The sequence below is a fragment of the Danaus plexippus genome, assembly GCF_018135715.1.
Source record: "Danaus plexippus chromosome 16 unlocalized genomic scaffold, MEX_DaPlex mxdp_31, whole genome shotgun sequence".
In the NCBI taxonomy this organism is placed as follows: Eukaryota; Metazoa; Arthropoda; class Insecta; order Lepidoptera; family Nymphalidae; genus Danaus; species Danaus plexippus.
Window position 1 is genome coordinate 2,371,043 of NW_026869852.1, and position 22,068 is coordinate 2,393,110.

At 32.6% G+C, this 22,068-nt stretch overlaps 1 protein-coding gene across 1 annotated transcript in view; it reads right to left on the bottom strand.

Moving 5' to 3' along the window:
* Positions 1–1,705: 1,705 nt before the first annotated feature.
* Positions 1,706–22,068, bottom strand: part of LOC116771649 (transcription factor sem-2-like) — a 51,117-nt gene continuing 30,754 nt past the window's right edge. Inside the window, exon 2 of the mRNA XM_032663540.2 lies at positions 1,706–7,516. Coding sequence (XP_032519431.1) covers positions 6,806–7,516 — 711 coding nt within the window. The 3' untranslated portion in view covers positions 1,706–6,805. The remainder of the gene's footprint in view (positions 7,517–22,068) is intronic.

Sequence of the window (22,068 nt, forward strand, 5' to 3'; positions counted from 1 at the left end):
TTAATTCAATTTCATTATAGCACAAGAACAAGTTTTATCAAAGAGAATATTCAAATGTGTAATAAACTTGTATATTTTACTAGCTGCACAGCCAGACGGATAGTATACTATGCTGCTATCCATCGACAAATTTATAACTGGGGAACCATGCATTTTTCCGGGATTAAAAGTATTCACTATTCCAGACTATAATCTATCTGTGTTCCAAATTTCATCTAGTTCCTCTCAGCCGTTTGTGGTGATTGAAAAACATCCATCCATTTAGTTACATACGCAAACATATATACTCTGTATTTATTATACAGTCCATACTAATACTCATAAACTTTAAATTATGTATTAACAAAACTTTTATTCTAGCTATTGAAAATTGTCCTCTTAGATTTTATTAAGGATATAAAACTAAAATCAATTACTGTTATATTCGTATATTCTTAACGATACCTCGGTTCAGTTATGGGACTTGTCACTTTATTATAACCAGACATAATTTTATTTCCACCAGTGACTATAATTATCAGGTTGCAGACGTTTAATTTACTCCGAGCTAGTTTATGACGCTCTAAATTACCTTTATTAAAATTTCAAGAGCATGTCACAAAATCTCTGCGAGAACGAAGTATTTCTTCCGATCAACGTCATTCAAGGTAATCGGATTCCTCGTGATAGTCTCAAACTCGAGCCCATAAAAAGTTACAAATCTAATTTATAGGACTGTCAAGAAGTCCATTTTCAACATCCAAATAAGATTGATTAGATTGTCACAACATAATCCCATTAAGTATGTACGTTTAGATCCAACGTCAAAGTCAGACACGTCGGGTATGGAATAGCAAATCCTTGATTAGTATGCAGCTACCGAAAGCGATGTTATTGGTCGTGATCAAAGAAAACGGGAACGAAAACGTGGAGGCAACGCTATTTGTTGATTGAAATTAACCTTTGTATTTGGGTTCCTTATAACAATACGATCGTTAGTACAGTATCGAACTGAATACGTAACGTCGCAAGTGAATTTTTTTTATAGACAGGTATTAAAAGACTTAAAATTTTTTAGTTGTAATTAATTTGGCAAAAAAAAATTCATATCGGTTATACAGTCATTGTACCCTTGCATGTTAACCGCCACTACATTTTGGTTTAATGCCTCCGTAATTTGACCTCCAACTATTTCCTATTTAGTGCCGGTAAATTCTAAAACCAAGCCATTATACCTCCTGTGACCTTTTAAAGAGGCTTTAATTAAGCAAACTCGCAAATAAGATTCGAGAGAGCCCCGGGCGTCCCAGCTCGACTATTATTCAAATTTATTGCCTTAATTTTATATGTTCCTTCCTTATATTAGACTTTTCATTCCTTATTCCTGATGACACCATCAAATTTTGTCCACCCTTCTCAATAAGGCTTAATAACTATTTTAACAACCATTAACTATACATGTAGCCTTGATTGTCCGTTGCAATTAAGTATTCTATTTCAGAGAATGGTTTTTTAATTTAAGATATACTTCTTTGTAAGTACCATATAATTTATTACGATGTATGTAACTTCAAAATTATAAATGAAAATAGCTTCAAAATAATTTTAAAACATAAAATATTAAAATTTATATGAATAATTTGATTTTTTTAGGTGTCTCAATTAAAATTACTATATTTTTTAACACAGGATATCAGGAACAGGGTAAGGTGAATAAAAAGCTAAATATTTTTTAAAAACTGGATGATTTATTTTATACCATATAATAATATATATTCATTATTGAAACAAAGTACGATACAAAATGTACACGTTCGCCTTAAATCCGTAACTACAGTAATGTTATTTGATACTTAGTTTAAAAAACTACGTACAATATATGTAGTTACAGCAGACACCTTACTAGATACGTCAATAATTTATACAACGTCCGAGGAGAATTTAAAAGATTCCTCGCAAAATAACTTATCAATACAAAATAAAACCTAAAAACTATTGCAGATAATAGATTTTTATAAAATAAACCCAATACAGGGGAATATTTTTAACATTTTAGCGAACCGTGCGTTGTAGGTTTTACTTAAGATCATCTACTATGTACAACATTTTAGAACCAATTACAAGGTTGGTAACAAAGAAGCATCGTCAGTATTTGGTTAGCCAAAAAACCGTAACTGTTTAGTGCTAAAGAGAGATCCATCGGTAACGGCGTCTAACAGCTTCATTAGTTTTTGGTATCAATTGAAAAAAAAAATATTAAAAAAAAATCAGGTATCAATAATGAAAATGCCACGATTGTCCTTGAAACAACACACTCAGCTCTGACGTGACGTGAATGAAATATAGTCTTAAACTGCCCAAAATCACTTAGACTAGAATGGTTTGGAACACACGGTTATAGTGTGATTTACAAAGGAAATTATAAAAAAATACGTGGCATTAAGTAGTTCATTAACGAGGTATTTACAATGTCCAATGGTATAGAAGAAAACGACTCGAATGACAATGAAACAGTCCCATTTTTACATTTAAAGCCATTTTTTTAGCTTCAATAGTTTGAATTGGTTTTGGCATGTAACGTTAAATTTATACGAATGTTACTCAGTTAATAAGTATACACTTGCTGCTACTAATATAATAATATTACCTTAACATTACTTGATAGAATTTAATGGACCATTTTAATTTTTTTTTTGTTCCTTATATATTTGATCGAGTATCAAGAACTTATTCAAAATAGAAACATTCAGATAATATCATGAAGTATTTTATAAACCGAACATGGTCTGCGTATATAAACTTAAGGGGCTGTTAAGAGATCGGCACTTTACAGGAAAAAATAAGAAGGACAACTTAGACACAAAATATTAAAAAAAAAATACGATGGAACGTTATATAAAACAAACTATCACACTTATTTTTTGTAACTGTATGTGTTACTATATATCATACGACTAATGCCTATTATACCTATGTTAGTTCCTTGACTCAGATTGTGCGAAGTTTTTATTATAATCTATATCAATAACCATAAATGACACAGCTACGTCAACAACCGATCAATATACATTCACTACTGGTTGTATTTTACATAATACATTTGTTAATTGTTTAAGTTTACCATCTTATAGACACCAATTACACATCAGTTAATACTAATTATTTTAAGCATTATGAGCTATTGAAGGACAGAGGGAAATGAAAATGATTCGTTGTGTCTCAAAGATCAAAGAGAATGATATATAAAAAAAATCTTACAATAGAAGACGCTTAATAAATAAATCAACAACAGTACATATTATACAGAGATATATTTACGATCTTTTTTCAAACAACATAACGAGTATATTTTCAACGTTTTCAGTTCTGTGAATGAATCACTAACATTTTTTTTTTTCGAATCGCAATAAAGACTTATCATAATGTTAAACATATATAATTAATATTCTACAAAGTTTAAGAAAAAATCTACTTGTATGACAAGCGATTTGTAGGCTACGACTCAGCAAAGATTTGTTGTTTCGATTTCCCAAATTCCAAAAACGGTTTATTGTTTACGCAATAATACTTAAAATCTAATACGAACGTGGTTCTTACTGGTGTTTAGGTAAAATTTGAAATTTCATTTGGCCGGATAATAGATTGTATTGAAAGATGGGAAATCGAAACCCAGAACAGAATACATACTCAATTCACCTGATTCTACATCCTTTATTGAGGGAATAGCAGAAGTAGGTGAAGTGAGATACAAGTTCACAACAATGTATTATATAATCCATTTAATTATACATGTAACCTACAACAACTACGTCTTCTATGATATTTATTTATTATTTCTTTGAGACGCTTAATTTTACCCTCTAATTTTTCTCACAGTATCGCTTTATTTTGACTTTTACATAATTATAGACAGTTCCACTAATTAATTATTTACATTTTACAATACCTCGATATATTAGAGGTGTAAAGTCTACAGATTAAAGCAAAAAATGAGAAAAAATAAGAAACAGATTTATCAAGAGAAACGAGAGTTACAGTTTGTACAAAATGTTATTCTTTACAATCTTAAATTTCAAAACGAAACATCGAACCCTGATAATTCCAATTATTGAATAAAAAGCGCTAAATACAACAATAAATTCGATGTTGCTTTACAAATACTCTACGGTTTTATTAAAAATATTCTCCTCCAATGAAAATTCTTCTGTTTGTTTAAGCAGAAGAAGAAGTAGACGAAGAGACTGACAGGTATGGCCAGAATTTACAAACGTTCGGTTCATTTAGTTATTATTTCAGGAGAAGATCTATCTCTAATTTGAGCGTTCGTGTCATTACAGATATTGCTTTTATTCGTGCAGAAATTTAATTTAAAAGCCTTTCATATTATACCGTGAGAAACTATATACTGATGTCGTGATGATTGAAGCACAAAATAACTACGAGGCAAATAAAAAATATATAAAAGCACTAACTTTAATACAAACATGTTTGAAAAGATTTTTTTTTTTTTGTAATTATTATCTGGTGCTGGCTTTGACAGTTCTGCTTCCAATGCAAAATATTGTCTGGTTATTTACTTATAGCTCATAATGTACGTTAAGGGAAAATAATAGTCCCTATGGAAAATATTCTGTAGAGTACAAAATTTAGGCATTTGCGTAAAACTTTCAAAGCAGCAAAATTAATACAAAATGCATATCTGGTGTCCAAAAATCTTAGTATAATATTAAAACACAGTTTATAACAAACAGCTTCTAAGTAACCACTACGCGCTTACAAAGATATCTTGAGCAACACTATAATATACATATGAAAAATTCCAAGTAATTAATTAGGCACAAATTTATTTTTCTTTTTTTTTTCTATGGATATATAATATCGCCTTACAACACCCAAGACAGTAGTAGGTACTTACAGATTTACAAATAGTCATGTATAGATAACATGTATTTTATGCATTCTTTTAAAAATAATTGGATTTCGTAGACACTCACTAAGTTACACAAAGTTATTTATACATAATATATTTATAAGAATATAAGTAAAGCATTTTCTTTTATATCGATCGGAGCACAACGGATCCCGTATAAGTGAAATATATGTATTTCAGGGACACAGATTATCTACAAATATTGTATTCGTTATTTGAAACTGTATATTTTAGAAGATTTATAATATATTAATATGGTCGGTAATATTTATATTTGAAACATTACCCCACTAACTAACTGACGCCATTTTCAATGAATTGACAGTTTTCGCGAAGATATATAAAATGTGTTTAGCGCACGCCTCGCTGTGGACATCGGGAACACTATTAAATATCAAACTAGTTTACCAATCATAAATTCGTTAAAATATTTTAACTTTACGAGAAAATTTCGACATCGTCACCCGATCTCCACAGGTAAGCAAATTATCAAAAATACGACCATATTTTTTTCTTATAAAACGTATGCCCAGTTCTAAAAATTAAAAAAGTTAAGACAAGCTAGCGCTGCTAAAACTAATCTATGCGATATCAGTCTCCACTAGATTCTTATAATTTAGAAAATCCATAACGTAAATCACAGAGTTTAAACAGCAAAATATTTATTTATAACCGAAGTAGTGTTTGTTCATCATCACCGTCAAGCGAATTAATACATTCCGATTTTTGATATGTATCTTTCTACAGACGTTTTTAGAAACCATGAAGCGGGAAGAGTAAAAAATCAAAGAAGAAAGTGAAGAAGTGTCCCTTCGCATTCATCCTGAGGTGCCGTCATTTCAAGAGATATAGATTCTCCATACCTTACCATTGAACGGAAATTACCTTACCTTAAACAACCTTACATACACTATAGCGAGACGAATCACTCGTAACATCTACACAATCCCTTACCATGATTCCATTAAATGATTTTAACAAATGTCACGCGTGCGAGGAATATATAAAGTACACATTACCGTCTACCGTTCACGCGCTGCTTGTTCCAACAAAGAGAAAGTAAGCACGGTAAGGGCCAAATCCTTGCAGAGTCCCGCACTCCGAAATTCAAAATGACATACTGATTAGCTTCCAAAAGTGAAATTATAAAAGTATATCTATTATCTACGTGTGCATCAAAGTATATAGTGATCTTACGTACAGTAATTAGAACGCAAGGTGAACATGAGTTTAACCTATTCTTATTTTTCTATTACTCGATATATATTCCATCTAAGAGGTTTAAATGTAAATAAACAATTGGTCTTACAGTAAAATTGTTAAAAAAGTAAAATTAAGAGCTTAGGACTTTCGAACTTACTATAGAAGCCAAGTCGAGTAATGTACACGTATAGAACACGGACGCGACAACGCGGTGCTAACAGGCGGCGACCTGACCAGACCGGACCGTAACTTACTAATCAGGCGACGGAGAGTAAGACGGATTATTTACTGAGATGCGTCTGAGACGTGCCGTTTGGAAACCACCCTGATAACATTGTTGTAAAACGAAAGAAAAACCTTTAAATGAGAACCAACTCACAGCCTATGTTGTAAAAATCGATGTTGTGACATCGAAAGCCATTCCCGAATAGTTCGCATTTGCCATTAAAGAAAATAAATCGAAAGAACTGAAAGTGAACAAAGCCATGTGGCCGAACAACTCAGAAATCAAATTTCATCATCAAATCTTATTAAATAACTTTGTACATTAAATCCAAATGTCGACACGTCAATTGGATGTAGGCACTCTCTAGGCGGGGCGGCGAGCGGTCGCCGCGTCGTCGGCCCCCGTTTGGCGGCTCGAAAATGAGATCAGTGGTATCGGCCAGCGGCCGTGGCGACCTGGGCACCGCTTTAAGACGACGTAAGGTACGATGAGAAAGTAGGGTCATCCCAATCCCCTGCTACGCCAATCTCACTGAGCATATCAGACACGTCCGGCGTGCATGAGAACTCAAAGTGTGATCCTGACGAAGAAGATGCCGTCTCAAAGTCCTCCATTTCCGTCAACGCGTCTAGATCAACTTCACAGTCTGCTGGTAACGTAAATAAATCCGTAATTGAATAAAGTTCAGTTAGGTCTGATTGATCGCGTTTCGTGTTATCGTCGTAGAAACACGCAGATTCAGGAGAATCCGGCGATCCCGCTGGGGATGCTGGCAGTGGTGGAGGAGCTGGCGTTTCCATTGGAACACTGGAGATGCTTGGGACCGTCCGCGTTCTCCGTCTGGATACACCTCTGTTGTTGTTACTGTCAGCTCTTTGTTTACGCTTCTGCTTGGTTATTGCACCACTTCTTTGTGCAGGTTTTGCTGTTTTCTTGCGAGGCCTATATTTATAATCAGGGTACTCGCGCATATGCAGTTGTCTGAGCCTTTCTGCTTCATCTATAAAAGGCTGCCTTTCCTCATCGTTTAGCGTTTTCCAAACTCGCCCTAAGTTCTTAGAAATTTCTGCATTATGCATATCTGGAGTTTGTTCGCAAATTTTTCTGCGTTCGATTTGAGACCAAACCATAAACGCATTCATCGGTCTCTTGATGTGATTTGGGTTGTTCTTTTTTGTCTGTGAACAAAGAAAAAAATTATATTAGTTAATAAAAAAAACAAAATTGAAGAAAAATTTCATGTATTATTTACATTTGAACAGGGGCACCGTGTCAGCAATATTTTAGAGACCACTATACTGTTATTTTAGGCTTTTCCTATATCCTGAACTCTTGCAAAGAGCTAGCTCTCGAATTAGTATGCATGACATTGCACCATTTAGTTTGCGTCCTTACTATTAATAATATTGTTATCATAGGAATTATTACTATTATTATAAAGAGGATGTAATGTGATCAATTCAAATTGGTTTTCGAAGGAAAATATAATAGAAACGTTAAGTGAATACTTAATTGACTGCTGGTAATATAGTTTAGTGTATATAATATTAATGCACCTTAAACTACTTAGATATCATAATGAATTTTAAGACATCTTAATATTTTCGAACTGTCTTGAATGGATGAGGAAGTCATTATGAATAGAAATGACAAGAACGCTTCATTATCTCTTTACTACAAACTCTCCTTGAATCTGGCGGGAAAAGTTTCTTACGAATATTAGGCGGTTGCAATGAAGTAAAGTATTACCACCTCTACAAAGTAAAATATAAAAACAAGATACTATAAGCGAATATGTCTTTTATTATTCAAATCTTACTTTCGCTAAACTCAGCTTCGGTCCCACTGGTAACAGTGAGGGGAAAAAATCTCACTCGAATTTATATTTTTTGCTCGTCTTATTTATATTCAGGATAAAAAAGGGTTTGTCAGATGGCGACTAAATCAAGTTTAGAACGCCCACTTCGGCTTTCAAGGTGAACAGAGCTGAGGTAAGAATTTTTTCCACAACGAATTAAATATGTTCAAACTTCTAGCCGCTTCATAAATCTTAACCAAAAGAAATTTTTACTATAAATAACATTGATCCCAAACATCGGATCAGAACACATTTAATAGTTAAAACTTTTATATGTTGTGTATAAAATTAAGAAATTACCGACTGATTCTAGTATTTTAATTGTTTTCCCTTAGAATTTGTTTTCAAAATAAGGTAATTTAGTAAATTACTCAATTTTAAGCTTCAGTACTTTGTAAGAGGCGGTGATATTATAAAATTTCATTTTTCATGCTTCAAAACCTTTTTCGTTTTGTTTGAGTCTCATTGCTGAGTTTACTTTGTTAAATGTCTTATTATGTATTCAGGGAGAGACTGACACTGGATTTGCAGAAATAATTTAATTTTATCTTCTTCAAACTTTTTACCGTTTATAAATTGTAAAATATATATATTTGCGATTTATTTATTTAAATTCAGCTTTTCTTGTATGGCCGCTATTTTTATAACAATTTCATTATGCCTACGAGGGGGTTTAAAAAAAAAACAAATTAATTTGCCATGCCTGAAAAAAAATATTACGGAACCAAAGCAATTAGCTTAAGCGTGCTCAGACCTCCTATATACGGCTTAGCAACCTTCTATTTAGAGCAACGTCAATGTACACTCGTCGTTTGACTATGCTGGCAACACAAGGGCATCCACTTCGCTTCCTGAACACGACATATATCTTTTGAATGGACCTATTTGTTACAGAAGGTTTTACCTTCTAATCCATATGCTTTTTTTCCTTTACAACATTTTAACCTTTCATTTCATATTTTATGTTTATTTTTTTGTTTTAATTGTACCGACTATTGAAGTCGCATCTTCAGAATATTTTAATTTTCATGAAGACAGTTAAAATATATGCAATATGTGAATTGTAATTAATTTGTGAATATGAGAGCACAGTGGTGTCAAGTTCAAAATGGTCATAAAATTTATAAGGTTATTTGCTTCTTATTCCAGGACAATGGTTTATTTCATTTGTTTTAGCTGTGTTATTTGTTTTGGCCGTAAAAACCAGTTAATTTTCTAATGTACACGAGTAGTATAGATGATGGCAAGTCTTGTAACTTGATAAACTCCAATTAAAGTGCAGTTACGATACTTAGTCCTATAAACATATGGGTAAGTAAGTGTGTTGTGTTTCCGTGTTTTAAGCACATACTCGATTCCGGAGTTTTCGCAAATCGAATGGAGGTCGCGACGAAGAGGTATTTAAAGATGATTTACAACAACTTCCTTTTAGGAAGCGATTTCTTTGAACTGCTTGAGAACTTGTTTTTAATACTAAATTAGAAGAGCAAAAATATTTGCAACCGGCCCCGAATTCTATTTATTAGAGGCTTATAATAAAAAAATATTACGTATCAATGTATAAAATACTAAAACATTTGTCGATCGACTGGCCTCTTTATGAATTTCGGTATGGCTTATTTAACATTGAAAAAGGAGCCGAAATTAAATACCAGATGTAATTTATGAATTTCTCGCATGAGTGTTTTCTTCGATGTATTTAAAAAATATAAACGTAAGAGAAGCATCCATTTATATTTAATTTAGATAGAACAACCATACAAATCTGACACTTTACTTAGGGTTTTAAGCCCTTAAGAGTTTTAGCGTAATATACAAGATACGAGAAAATATTAATGAAGATGTTGACAATTCCGAGTCCTTTAGCACTGAACAAAGGATTTGGGAATAAAGATTAGGTGGGGCCTCATTGTTATGGGGCCTCACAGATGAGGCCTTTGTGCTCCGCTGATAATGAGTTACAATAGTCAATATAAAAATTTTATGGAGCCCTTGACAAGAAAATCAATTCACAATTTACAAATGATCTTCCCCTTCCATCATCGGTTTCCAGCATTTCGTTTCCAACGATTTCATTTCATTTATTACTCAGAACTAATAGTTCCTGATAGTTAATAAGTAAATCAGAGATATTACAAAACAAGGCGTGGCTAAAAGTAGATCACGATTAAGTAATAAAAACTAAACATTATTTGTGCTTACATTTAAACTACAACTAAGATATAATTATAATTTTTGGTACTACCAATAAATAGAACCTTCAAAATATTATATCAAATTTACGCTTCACCGATCATTTTATTAAAGCAGACCCTTATTACTGAAGCAATTTGATCGGGTTCGTTTGAGAATAAAGAATGGAATTTTTCTGACGACATCTTGCGCTTTATTGAGTAGAATTTATACTTTCATGAAATTATTAATGATTTATATTTATTTTTCATAAAATATGAGAAAAATATCACAGAATAAATGATACAGTCGCAAATCAGAGTTAAATTTTAAATGTTTCAAATTGATTTCGTACAAGTGAAAACCTAAAGATATTTAAGAAATTTAAATAGAATAGCACTCTCAATAGCTGAAACGTTCAATCGCATTTTAGAATCGCTGCCGACGCTGTGTATGTTAAGTGAGTACGTAAGAAAATACTGATATATCGCCGTACCAGGAAGTGAATATAAATTGATTATGGATCATGAATAGGCCATAAGTGGCCGACGATTCAGCAGCTTTAACGCAAGATACATTACTTTTAACACAAACAACGCTCACCGATAATATTAAATACGCTCACATTAACGATCTGTTCTTAAAAGTTCAATACAATATTTCGATACTCAATAATAACTTGCGACATTATTCCATGTATGAATACAATGGAGATAAAAACAAATTAATCTGAATACAGAATAGTGATGCAATTACTGTTTGATTTAAAATCTATAGTGTGTGAGGTAGGCGTTGCGTCCATCCATCATGCTTCAAATTCAGGGTTATATTACTTTCAATAGTCCCAATCATTTTCTGTTGCTGACTTGAGGCGTTTCGTGTATTATTTCCTAATATTTTCATCATCATTATTCTTAATTGCCTTTGTAGTCATACACATAATACACTATATGTATGCACTATTGTATTTTTAAGTGAATTTAAATTTATAAATGTATTTGTTAATTTGTAAGTCGTATTCTTATCACCTAGTTTTTGTTACGGGTTGTTGATAACACGTGTAATACACGAGTATTCAAGTTAATGTGCATTATAACGTTGCTGGTATATCGAAGATATTGTCATATTTCATGTAGCCCAAACTAAGTTACAAACATTTATTAAGATAGTTCAAGCTCTAATTTATCTATCAATATATTGTAGTTATAATTGCTAGTGAATAAAGAAGTAATTATACTGAACTGAGATTTCATACTAGTTTATTAGTATTATTATAGAGTTCACCTTTGAGATCACAGAGCGAAACATATAGGCCAAGGCTTATATTATTGTGATGTGTAGCATCACGTACGTTCAAAGGAGTTTTTACATGATTTTAGTAATAAATCTTGATCTGTTCAGGAGGTACATTGAAATTCAACGGCGGTTTATTTTCAATACCGAATGCCGATTGAATTCCTAGCCTTTATCCCGGCACGTAGGGGTAATGTTTGTTATACATTATGTAAGACTTTTATAATTCTAATTTGATATTTTACAGTAGTCTATAACGAGTTACGACCCACATCTTAGATAATAACATTAATATTGCAACATGACGTATGTATGTATATCTAACGAAGCGGCTATATTTAAAAATGCTTAAACGATCACTAAGTTTTTGCATTGATTAGTCTTGAAACTGAGCTTGGAAACATTCTCATGAATTATTTATTTCCAAACAACTCGTTCAACAAATTTGGTAACAATAAAAGCTACTAAACTAAAACTGACTACCAAACAGTTTTTTTGCTGTTTTACGATACTCATCAATGTTTTTAATTTGAATCTAAAAGGACACTGCAAAGGCCCAATCGAATTACTTGTAATAAATTATTGATCATACATTATCGTGTTAGTAACACCGACAGACATTCTAGCGAGTTATGGCCGAATAAGAAAAATGCGATGATATTATCCTCTGTAACACAATGTAATAAAGCATTAAATGGCATACATAAAATTGATGTATAGCACAAATTTGTTTCTGTGCGTACAATGAAACAATAATAATCCGCCTCTTTATATGGATATACCAAATTGGTAAACACAAATGGCTCACACTCACATACATTTGTCTAGTACACTACTACAGCTTTGTTTTATTTCTTAAGAAAACGAATTGCTTTCGCACATGTTCGTGAAAAACTTATTGTTACACTTTATTAAGCACAGATTCAAGTGGAAAGTTCTTACAAAATAAAAAATAATAATTTAAAGCCTAAGTTTATAATCACAAAGGAATATATTATTTAGTATGTAGAAATGTCTGCCATATAATCTACACGCATATAGTGCTAGTTGTAATTCAAGGCATCCTCGCATGAATAGACGATTATGGCGAAAAGGGGTCGAATTGACGTATCTTTAGAAAATGCTCATGACTGTTGACACGTGTCGGCTGGTGAGGTAGGGACTGTTGCTAATGTGGAACGGAAATGTTGGATTTATTGTAACAATGTTCAAACCTATTGTGGTTAGCAGTAATTTATTTTTGACCTGTGGAAGTAAAGACATTCGTAATAAAAGTAATTTTCGGTTTTTGATCGAATTTGGTTCAACTCAAAGAACTTAATACCTAGAATATTATAATCAAAATTTCGGGGCTTTATAATAATTTTGTATAATGAACGCAATAGATCAACATCAGGATGTCATATAAATCGAGTAGTACAACATTTAGCCAATACGTCAACAAGACGTCATATACTGGGTATTGAATTTGAAACCGTTCGTGTTTATCGCCTCTAGGCTTACCAACTGACCCGTAATAAGCCTGTCAGTTCATTAACTCGAATAGAGCTGCATAATGGTATTAGACATCGTGTTTGCAGTTAGAAAAGTTGTTACAATACATGCTTTACCGTTAAATGTTTTGTATATCGATGACCCCAAAAAGGGCCTAGAAGAACGCTTTAGTTTGACTCTTAAAAGTATGTTCACCGAGCTCTAAACTTATTCTATAATAATACCGAAATATGATTGTCAAAACAGAAAAAAAAATGTAGAGCAAGAAATATGACTTCCATTAAATCCCTGTTTACTTCGTGATTGTAATATGATTTTTTGTAAGCACAGCTTCCAAATGTCTTGTTATTATAATGACCATTAAGCTAAATATAACCATAGGAACAGTATACCAGTTTCGTGGTTACACTCGTTACAGATCGCAAGGTCAAACACACGCCTCAGGCTTACAACGAACGGAACAAACATATCTATGAAATTGGGCTTGATTTTAATGTGCTGCCAAAAAAAAGTATACCAATATTTTTATGGTACATTTTTTCGAGATTCGAGCCAGAAATATAAAATGAATGGTCATTTTGTTTAAAATTTATTACTATATCTGTTGGCGTTAATTATTTAAATCGCAGTTGAAAAGTTTTTTGCTGGCTGTACTATTTAATCACGTTAAAAATCATTGTTGGATTTCGGTTTACTCCGAGACGCAAATAATAACTTGTTTGAAATGTTATATTTTAGAAGGTGAAATGAAGGTCTTAAAGCAAATCTCATTTATTTTTTGTTGGACGATTACCCTTCATTGCTTATTACAATTTCTGGGTCACACGTAACATTTATTTGTTATAAAATTATTATATTTTTTATCAATAAAAATTATGATCGTTCTTGAATTATGTATGATTGCAGTTATAAAGTTGTTTCAACATTTGTATATAATTATAACAATTTATTTCTGTATTCTATAACACAATGAACAAGCTCGACGCAATATGCATAATCCAGTTTTCATTAGGTCAAGTTAGAAACAGTTCAAAACAGGAATCGAATGCCCGACACAACAATTATCGATCATTAACCACTTTGTTCGAGGTAAAACTGTATGTGTAACTGGACCCTTAACGCCTTTCTAATAATATAAATATATAAAATAAGGAGTTACGCCGTTATAACATCAACTAATAAGTGGACGTACGGATATAATATGCACGAAGACGTCCAATAAAACTTAAAACGTATATTTGAATTCAGGACCAAAATTTCATTATAAAATTTTTAACACTCCAAAAGAATAGACGAAGAAAAAAGTATAAAAGCGGAATGAATTGAAGCTGTTCGAACGGTCTCATTCGAGCATATTCAAGCAAAGGAGTTAATTAAAACAACTGCCATAGGAAATTTTGTACAAACTGAACTTGGAAAGTCTAATATGTGCTGTTGGATCTTGTTAACTGAAGTAAATTTAAAATGAAAACCAATAAAGTGTAATTTAGAAACATCGGTTCTCATTTGACCTCTACAAACCTTAAGTAATTGTAATGAAATAGGGATCTCGGGCTTATTTAATAGAAACAAGTACTGTTTGAACATCGACCTTCGTTTGTATTACCATTATTTATGTAAACTCGAAGATTGAAACTTCTTTGGTCTTTACTTAAGCGCTTTATTAATGATGTAATTTATGTATATCTTTATATAAATATATATCATGATATGTATGCAGTATAAAATATTTAAATATTTTACAGAACACTATTGCTAAGGATGGAGATGCGATATAACATCCCAAAAGCGGGCTCGCTGTTCTGACGGATGCAAAACATCACTTAAGTTATGATTTTAGAAGATATATTGAATACTGGACTGGCTCGTGATTTCCTGCATTATAATATATGCAAGTCAAGCGGTCGTTTTGTACTTGAAGGTTGTCATAGTACATGACACGTTTTGTAGAACAGCCACCGGACGATGGGTTTTAGATATAAACTATGTACACATTATGTTAATTGTAATTAACATTAATCCAACATTATATGTAACTACATCATTGGCTGTAAAGTAAAATTAACTATATTCCAGCAAATGTTTCAATTATCATACTGCTTTAGATGGAATTAAAATCAAACACAGCTTAAATCAGAAACGAACGAATGTAGCATTATGAATTTAAATGGAATTTTGTTTACACTCTGAGAGACAAATCAAGTGCAGGCATGAAAATTACAATCGTTCGCATAACGCATCTGTGCGTAATCTACTCTGTACACACATCACGTAGCGAAGGCGATGTGTGCGGACTGCCGATAGGAAGTTTTTTATGCCCCACCACACAGTGTTTATTGAATCCCGTATCGTATTGCGTAGATCAAACCTCTGCGACTCGGCTTGCACAAATGATGACCTTAAAGTAGACCAAAGTTAAGAAAGATTGCCTAATAAACAAATCTCACTAATATTACGCGCAAGAGTTTTTCATTGATCTTTCATACTGAATAGTTTGATATAATTATGCATGTTTTATCTCAAAAATCCCACACATTTAGTTTGGTCGGATAAAACTAGTAACATGAATTTGAAAGCAAACAGCTGATTTATTTCTGAAAAGTGTTCGATGTTCATGAATGAAAAGTTCGATGTAGAAACGAAACCAAACAACTGAAAAATTGTATCGAAAAGCTATCGATTTTGAAATACAGATATCTGGGCTTCTTTTCAATTTTATGAGCATAAGATAATATAGACTGTCTGCTCTTTTGGGGCGTCCACCTCGCGTCATTTGTAAAATGTTTTATTTCAGCTCATAAATTATTCTGTTTCGATAATTCAGAACGTACTTACAAATTTATATACATATATAGTATTAATTTGTAAGGTTCAGAGTAGTAGCAATTTTTTATAACAAGTTCGCTTGTTGTATTCTATTGCTGATAAGAGGAACTCATAAAGGCATAAAAGTAATAATTTACGAATCCTAAAGAAAACTTATACAAAAGTGAACATAGATAATGTAGCAGTTTTAACACTTAGTTTCAAACTTTTCTCTGCTTTCGACATAAAGGGGACTTCTGACGGCGAGGTGCGGTACATTGCAATTTGCATTGTCATTATATTGTAGACGCCTGTAATGTAAGGACAAGTTTCTGCAATTCCCACTCTGGAGAATAGAAGTTATTCCAAGAATATTGTTTTAAAATATTGATGAATACGATATGGATATTCTTTTATATAAAATATAATACTTTATTGGTATACAGTTTGTTTTTTTTGACCAATTCATACTGAAACATTTATGACGAGTGTTGCCGATAAAATTCAAATTAAAAAAATCCTTTTCATTCTACATTAAGTGAATAATAACTGGTCTTTGTCAGTAGCAAGTATGTGCAGTCCTTAGATGCACTCCAAGACTCTTTCAGATGAATCAGAATAACAGTTTGCAGGAACTTTTTGCTTTCATTGCAACATCCTTGTGAGTTTTACATGCGTTATAAATGGCTTTATTATCATAGAGCAAAGTATGGAATAGAGTTAAAATTTTCTACCACAAAGCAATAAGACTTTGTTGATCCTACCGTCTGTGTAAATACGCTCTTTGGAAGTAAGGATAGTCGGAGTTTTATATAAAAAAAATCCAATTAAAATACGACCAGCTAAATGAAATGAAATGATTTAAGTTCTGCATAAAAAATACACAACATGCAAAGATTCATGCTGATTTGTTTAAAGTTAAAACATAAACTATTAAAAATTTTAGGATGTCTATTACAATTTCAATCTAATTACAGATATAACTCACCTTATAAGATAAGTAATTCAACGATTCGTAAATGATAAAATTGGAAAGTAGACTGAACGCGGTAATAAACTTACTAACTACCTGAATAGTAACTAAATTACAACGTGCGGGAAAATATTTGGAGGTTCTTTGCGATCTCCGCTCTAATGAGATTCTGTATATCGTGTTATCCGAGGTTTCGTGTTTCTGATTAAGGAGCTGTTTGTATTTACTTTGTCAGCAAACATTATAATCTTAAGCTGTCATGAGCATTGAATTGAAATGATACAGACTTAATAAAATATTTATATTAAAACGATCGTACCATTAATGAACTCGAACTTTTATAGCTAAAAAATATTTTTATTCATTTATTCATTGCAATATTATTACTTTTGCATTGTCCGTGTTAATTAAGCTCGTAATAATTTCTAAGAAAGTATTGAACCGGTTGCCTTATGTATAACAGAAGTTATTTTAACACAATATTTAAAATATAAATTCAACATACAATATTTTGCTTCCATATTGTTCGTTATAAATGAATGAAAACGTTATATGAATAGAAACACGAAAGAATCATATAAAATGTTAATTTTATTATTAGCAAATATGGAAATTGTTGAGTTTTACGATCCAATAAATTTCCCATTAAGGCACATTCACGTTAAATTCATTTATAAAGTTTGCGTTAGACATTAATCTTTTTAATAAATTTGTTTCCTTTTTTTATTATAACCAAAGGACGACGGACGTTATTTGTAATCCATAAGTTACATTTATGTATCTATATTTATGGAAATTCAGAAAAGGAAATTTAATAAAATCTTATTACCTCGGCGAGAGGAAAACGGTAACAGTAAAAGCAACTCGAGGAAACATCTTAAGAAGTCATAATCATACTTAAGTCAAGACTAATTCAAGTCATAATTAAGTTAAAGCTAACTCTCGCAAATGTCCCAATTCCGAGTTCGGCGGACGGAAAGTTATCAGGATTTCAATGAAAATTTATTAGTCCAACAACTATTTGTCAAAATTGTCCCAAAGGGTTTAGGGAATTTTGCAAATATCGAGTTGAACTGCCAATTTATTTAAAGGACCCATGACTGTTTGAACCCATTGAAATATGCTCCGCTTTTCTGTGTAAGTTTAAATTTTAAACCGGCTCCCCTATAATGTTAGGTTGTTTGAGACTAATGACCCTTCAAATTTTACTGACGATGATATAAATATACCCCTTTTTGGTCCTACGCATTGTTCGTTTTTGAAATATAACTATTTTCATTTCGGTTATTGTATTCTTTGTACAATTTGTTTGTTAAAATTTACTTCTACAATTTTTTTCGTCGGTTCCAATTATTTCGATAGCATAACTCGTACGTTACAAAAAACGTTCTTTCAATATTCGTCATAATTATTTTCAGTTGCACAAGCATATTTGAGTGTACACAACAAACTGTTGCCTACGTTTTATTTTTCAAATAGACGTCCCTTGCCAAGTGTTTCAAGTCGGGCTTGTTTCGCGGTCCACCAACTTGCTCGTATCGACAGCCCGACTTTAAAAACTCCGATACATTTAATACTGTGCCCGCTTCAGGCACAACTTAATAATGTATATAGGAAACTTGTTTTATTCGACTTGAAGAACGCCCGTACCAAGCAAACTTTCTTGTTTACTTACAGCTATTCTTTTCTTTCCTTCTTTTTAAATGCGACGCTTTGCATGTCGGTTACAATTGAGTTGGTCTGTTTTAAGAGCAAACCCGTTTGGGAAGTTTCACTTACAGATGCTTATTGCCTTTGGACGGAGTTGCTCTTTTCATGAAACCATGTGGGAGTCACTTTAAATAAACTCGATAGTTATATCAAAAATAGTCGTCTAAAAATCTATAAACATGTCCAAAAGCAGCCAAAACTTTATTTGGAGATGTTCAAAATATTCAAAACGGGGGGAGTTTTAATGATATTCATGAATGTTAAAACCGGGCGATGTTTTGAAATGTCGCTTATACTTGTAAGTAAGAAAGCAATGACACTAACTAAAGCCGGGGATGTAAAGCTGTTGGTGCTATCTTCATTTGATGGCGAACATAAACAACAGACAGCCTTTATTGCCACGCCGCAATTTCGTATTATATTTCAAAGTTTGAACTGGAAACTTTGATTCCCCCAGACGGAGATCATAACGAAGTATCATACCTTAAAAAGTTTCATTTCATGTTAAGTATCGTCCGTAATTCACTTAAATTCAAAGCTAACGAGACAACTCCGAGCGCTTATCTCTGCCAACCCGGAGGCTTCCGAAACTTTAAACAAATAACTAACTGTTAAAGAAAGCCAAACAAATTTACGGATCAACTTATATAAGAAGCGCTGGAAATTAGTCTACAGTCTAACAGTTTTAAAGGAATATTTCCTATAGACCCAGAGAATAAATAAAAGCATAAACGTGTTGTTTTAACGCAGAACGAAATGACGTCTAGTCAGTAACCAGCAAGAGAATAAATTAAAAGTAAGGATTCAGTCCATTGTGGTTTTACACTTTCGCCTTTTTGTGTGTTTTTCATAAAAATACTTAAGTATATTTCGTTTAAGATAAAAATGAACGTTACGCTCGAGGACGGCAGAATGGTAATAAGCTTCACGTCGACTGGCATCTTATTCCGTTTTAATAACCTTTATTTCAAACATCTTTTAGGACTGTCTAAATAATCTCGGGGAATTCTTTAGGCTACAATTTACATACAGCCTTATTTCGTATGTCCAGTCTGTTAACGGACACCGTGTCATAATAAATTCTTCCCGCTGCGAAGGGAATGACACTGTGATCCTCACTTGTATTTCATAATACCCAGCCAGTGGCCGCTCTTCTATTTTAACTGTGATACGTATGTACGTATAAACATCGTTATCTCCATACTCCGCAAACGTTCCAAGCCCCTGATATATTTATATAATAAGTGTAGTCTCACACGATACTCCAAAATGTTTGTATTTTATTTTATGCACTTCTCGAATGTATTCTTAAATAATGCTTCTAATGTATTGAAAAATCTTTTGCATCTATAATGATATACGTTATATAACATTGTTACAATGCTCCACGTTTCATCTTAGTACCTACTTTTAAATCATTGGAAAGCATTATCACTACAAATGCTATAAGACAAAATGCAGCTGGATACAATTTTCCATTTCGAAATGCTTTACTTGGCCCACTATAATTTAATATTACACGAGCGGGCCGGAGCAGTGTTGGTAGGGGCTTTGCTTGGATTGCGAAAGTGAATAATTTGACTATGGAGATTTAGTCAAACCATGCGCCGGCTACGGATGCCTCCAAAGCAATTTATTTGCAAGTAACGAATGATAAGGTGAATGATACATTACTCGGATTTAATTCGAATGCTGCTCCGAACAGAACGGAGTCAGAGCCTATTATTCTTGCGGTGAGTTCGAATCAAGTCGGATTTTACTTGTAATGGTTTCTTGTCAATTACGTTCGCTCTATGAGAATTATATAACATGAACTTACGAAACTTATTGTTGTTTTGATAAATTACTTTGGCACAATCATAGTTTTGCGGTAAACGGAAGGTAATAGCTCAGAAGCTACCTATTTAATGTAACTGTTCTCTTTGGAAACCTTTTCCTATTTGAGCTTTTATGCTTATATTTGTTTATACGCGAAAGATTAAAACTAATCGGATTCCATAAATCACATGTTAAAACAATTGCAACTCATAGTTGCGGGACGTAGCACTAATAAATAATAGGACATGACAACGACGACGCGTTCGGCCAAATTCAACGACCTCAAAATTGGAACGCAATGGAAAAATTGTTTATGAATATTTCCATATTGAAATTATGAAAACATATAAAGTTACATAACGTGAATACGTTAATGAACAAAACGTAACATAAAGCAGTGCCCTGAATATAGTTCCGATGTAAGGCGGATGTGAACTGAAAATGTTGAATATTTCTATTTAAGATTCACTCAGCAGACAAACCATTAGTACCCAAGTAATACCGGCATATTTCAAACCATTTTCAATCTTCCTATTTTCAAATACCCCATTTTCCATTTTCCCGACAACAGAGTATCTATTTCAATGTTTAAAGGCAGTAATATTTCAGAGACCGCCTAAAATGATTGGGCGGAAGGCTTTTTGACGACGGCGGAGCGATTTCATTTTTCACAGTAACTTTATAAAGTATTTCTCAACGAGCACGACTTGTCTTTATATAAAATACGACTTTTAATATAATATACGAAATTAATTATTCCATAACACACAAAATATAAAACATTTTTTATTTTTGTTTTGAAGCCGTGTTTAGTATGTATATTGAACGAGTCAAGATTAGATAAATCTGCAAAATAATATTAGGCACACAACTTGCTTTTATAGTTGTTTATTAAAATTATCTGGCAACGGTCTTACGAGATATAGCCAAAAAATTTAATAACGAGGAAACTAGCCGTGGCTTTTACACATTTTTTGCTACATAAATAAAATTGTACAGTTACCACAAAAAATCATGATAACACCGACAATGAGAGGAACGACCTTTGTATTTGAATTAGTGATTTTAACTTTTATCCGCAAACACTAATATAATTGTAAATGTATTTCACCAAGTTCATGGAACTTTAAGGCACAATGACTAGATCTTATCTTAAGAGCGTTGAAATTTCTACGTTGCCATAGCATAATTAATTTTAAAACCCATGTGAGATAAATGAAGGTAGTTGTTCAACAAATTTAATTACAAAATAAACCCCGTATGAACTTTTAATTCACTTACGAGTGAACACACAGACCGACTATGAAATTCAATTCACCGCAAAAGAACATGTCGCGTTAATAAATAAAATAAGTAAAAAAGGTAGCGCGTTGGCCGTTCGAATTGCAGTCATAACATTGCAATAAAAGCAGGCAGGCCCGCTTCAACCTGCACCAGATGCGTTGCATCCAATTTCACAGAAATAATACAAAACATACACATAAAAACTACGCTGGAAGCGATACCTGGCGTGAATGGGCTTTTCGGAGATCGCTGTCGACAAAATATTGCTATTTGCTCACCTAGCTATACATAAATACACGAATTCTCAGACAAAATTGATGTAG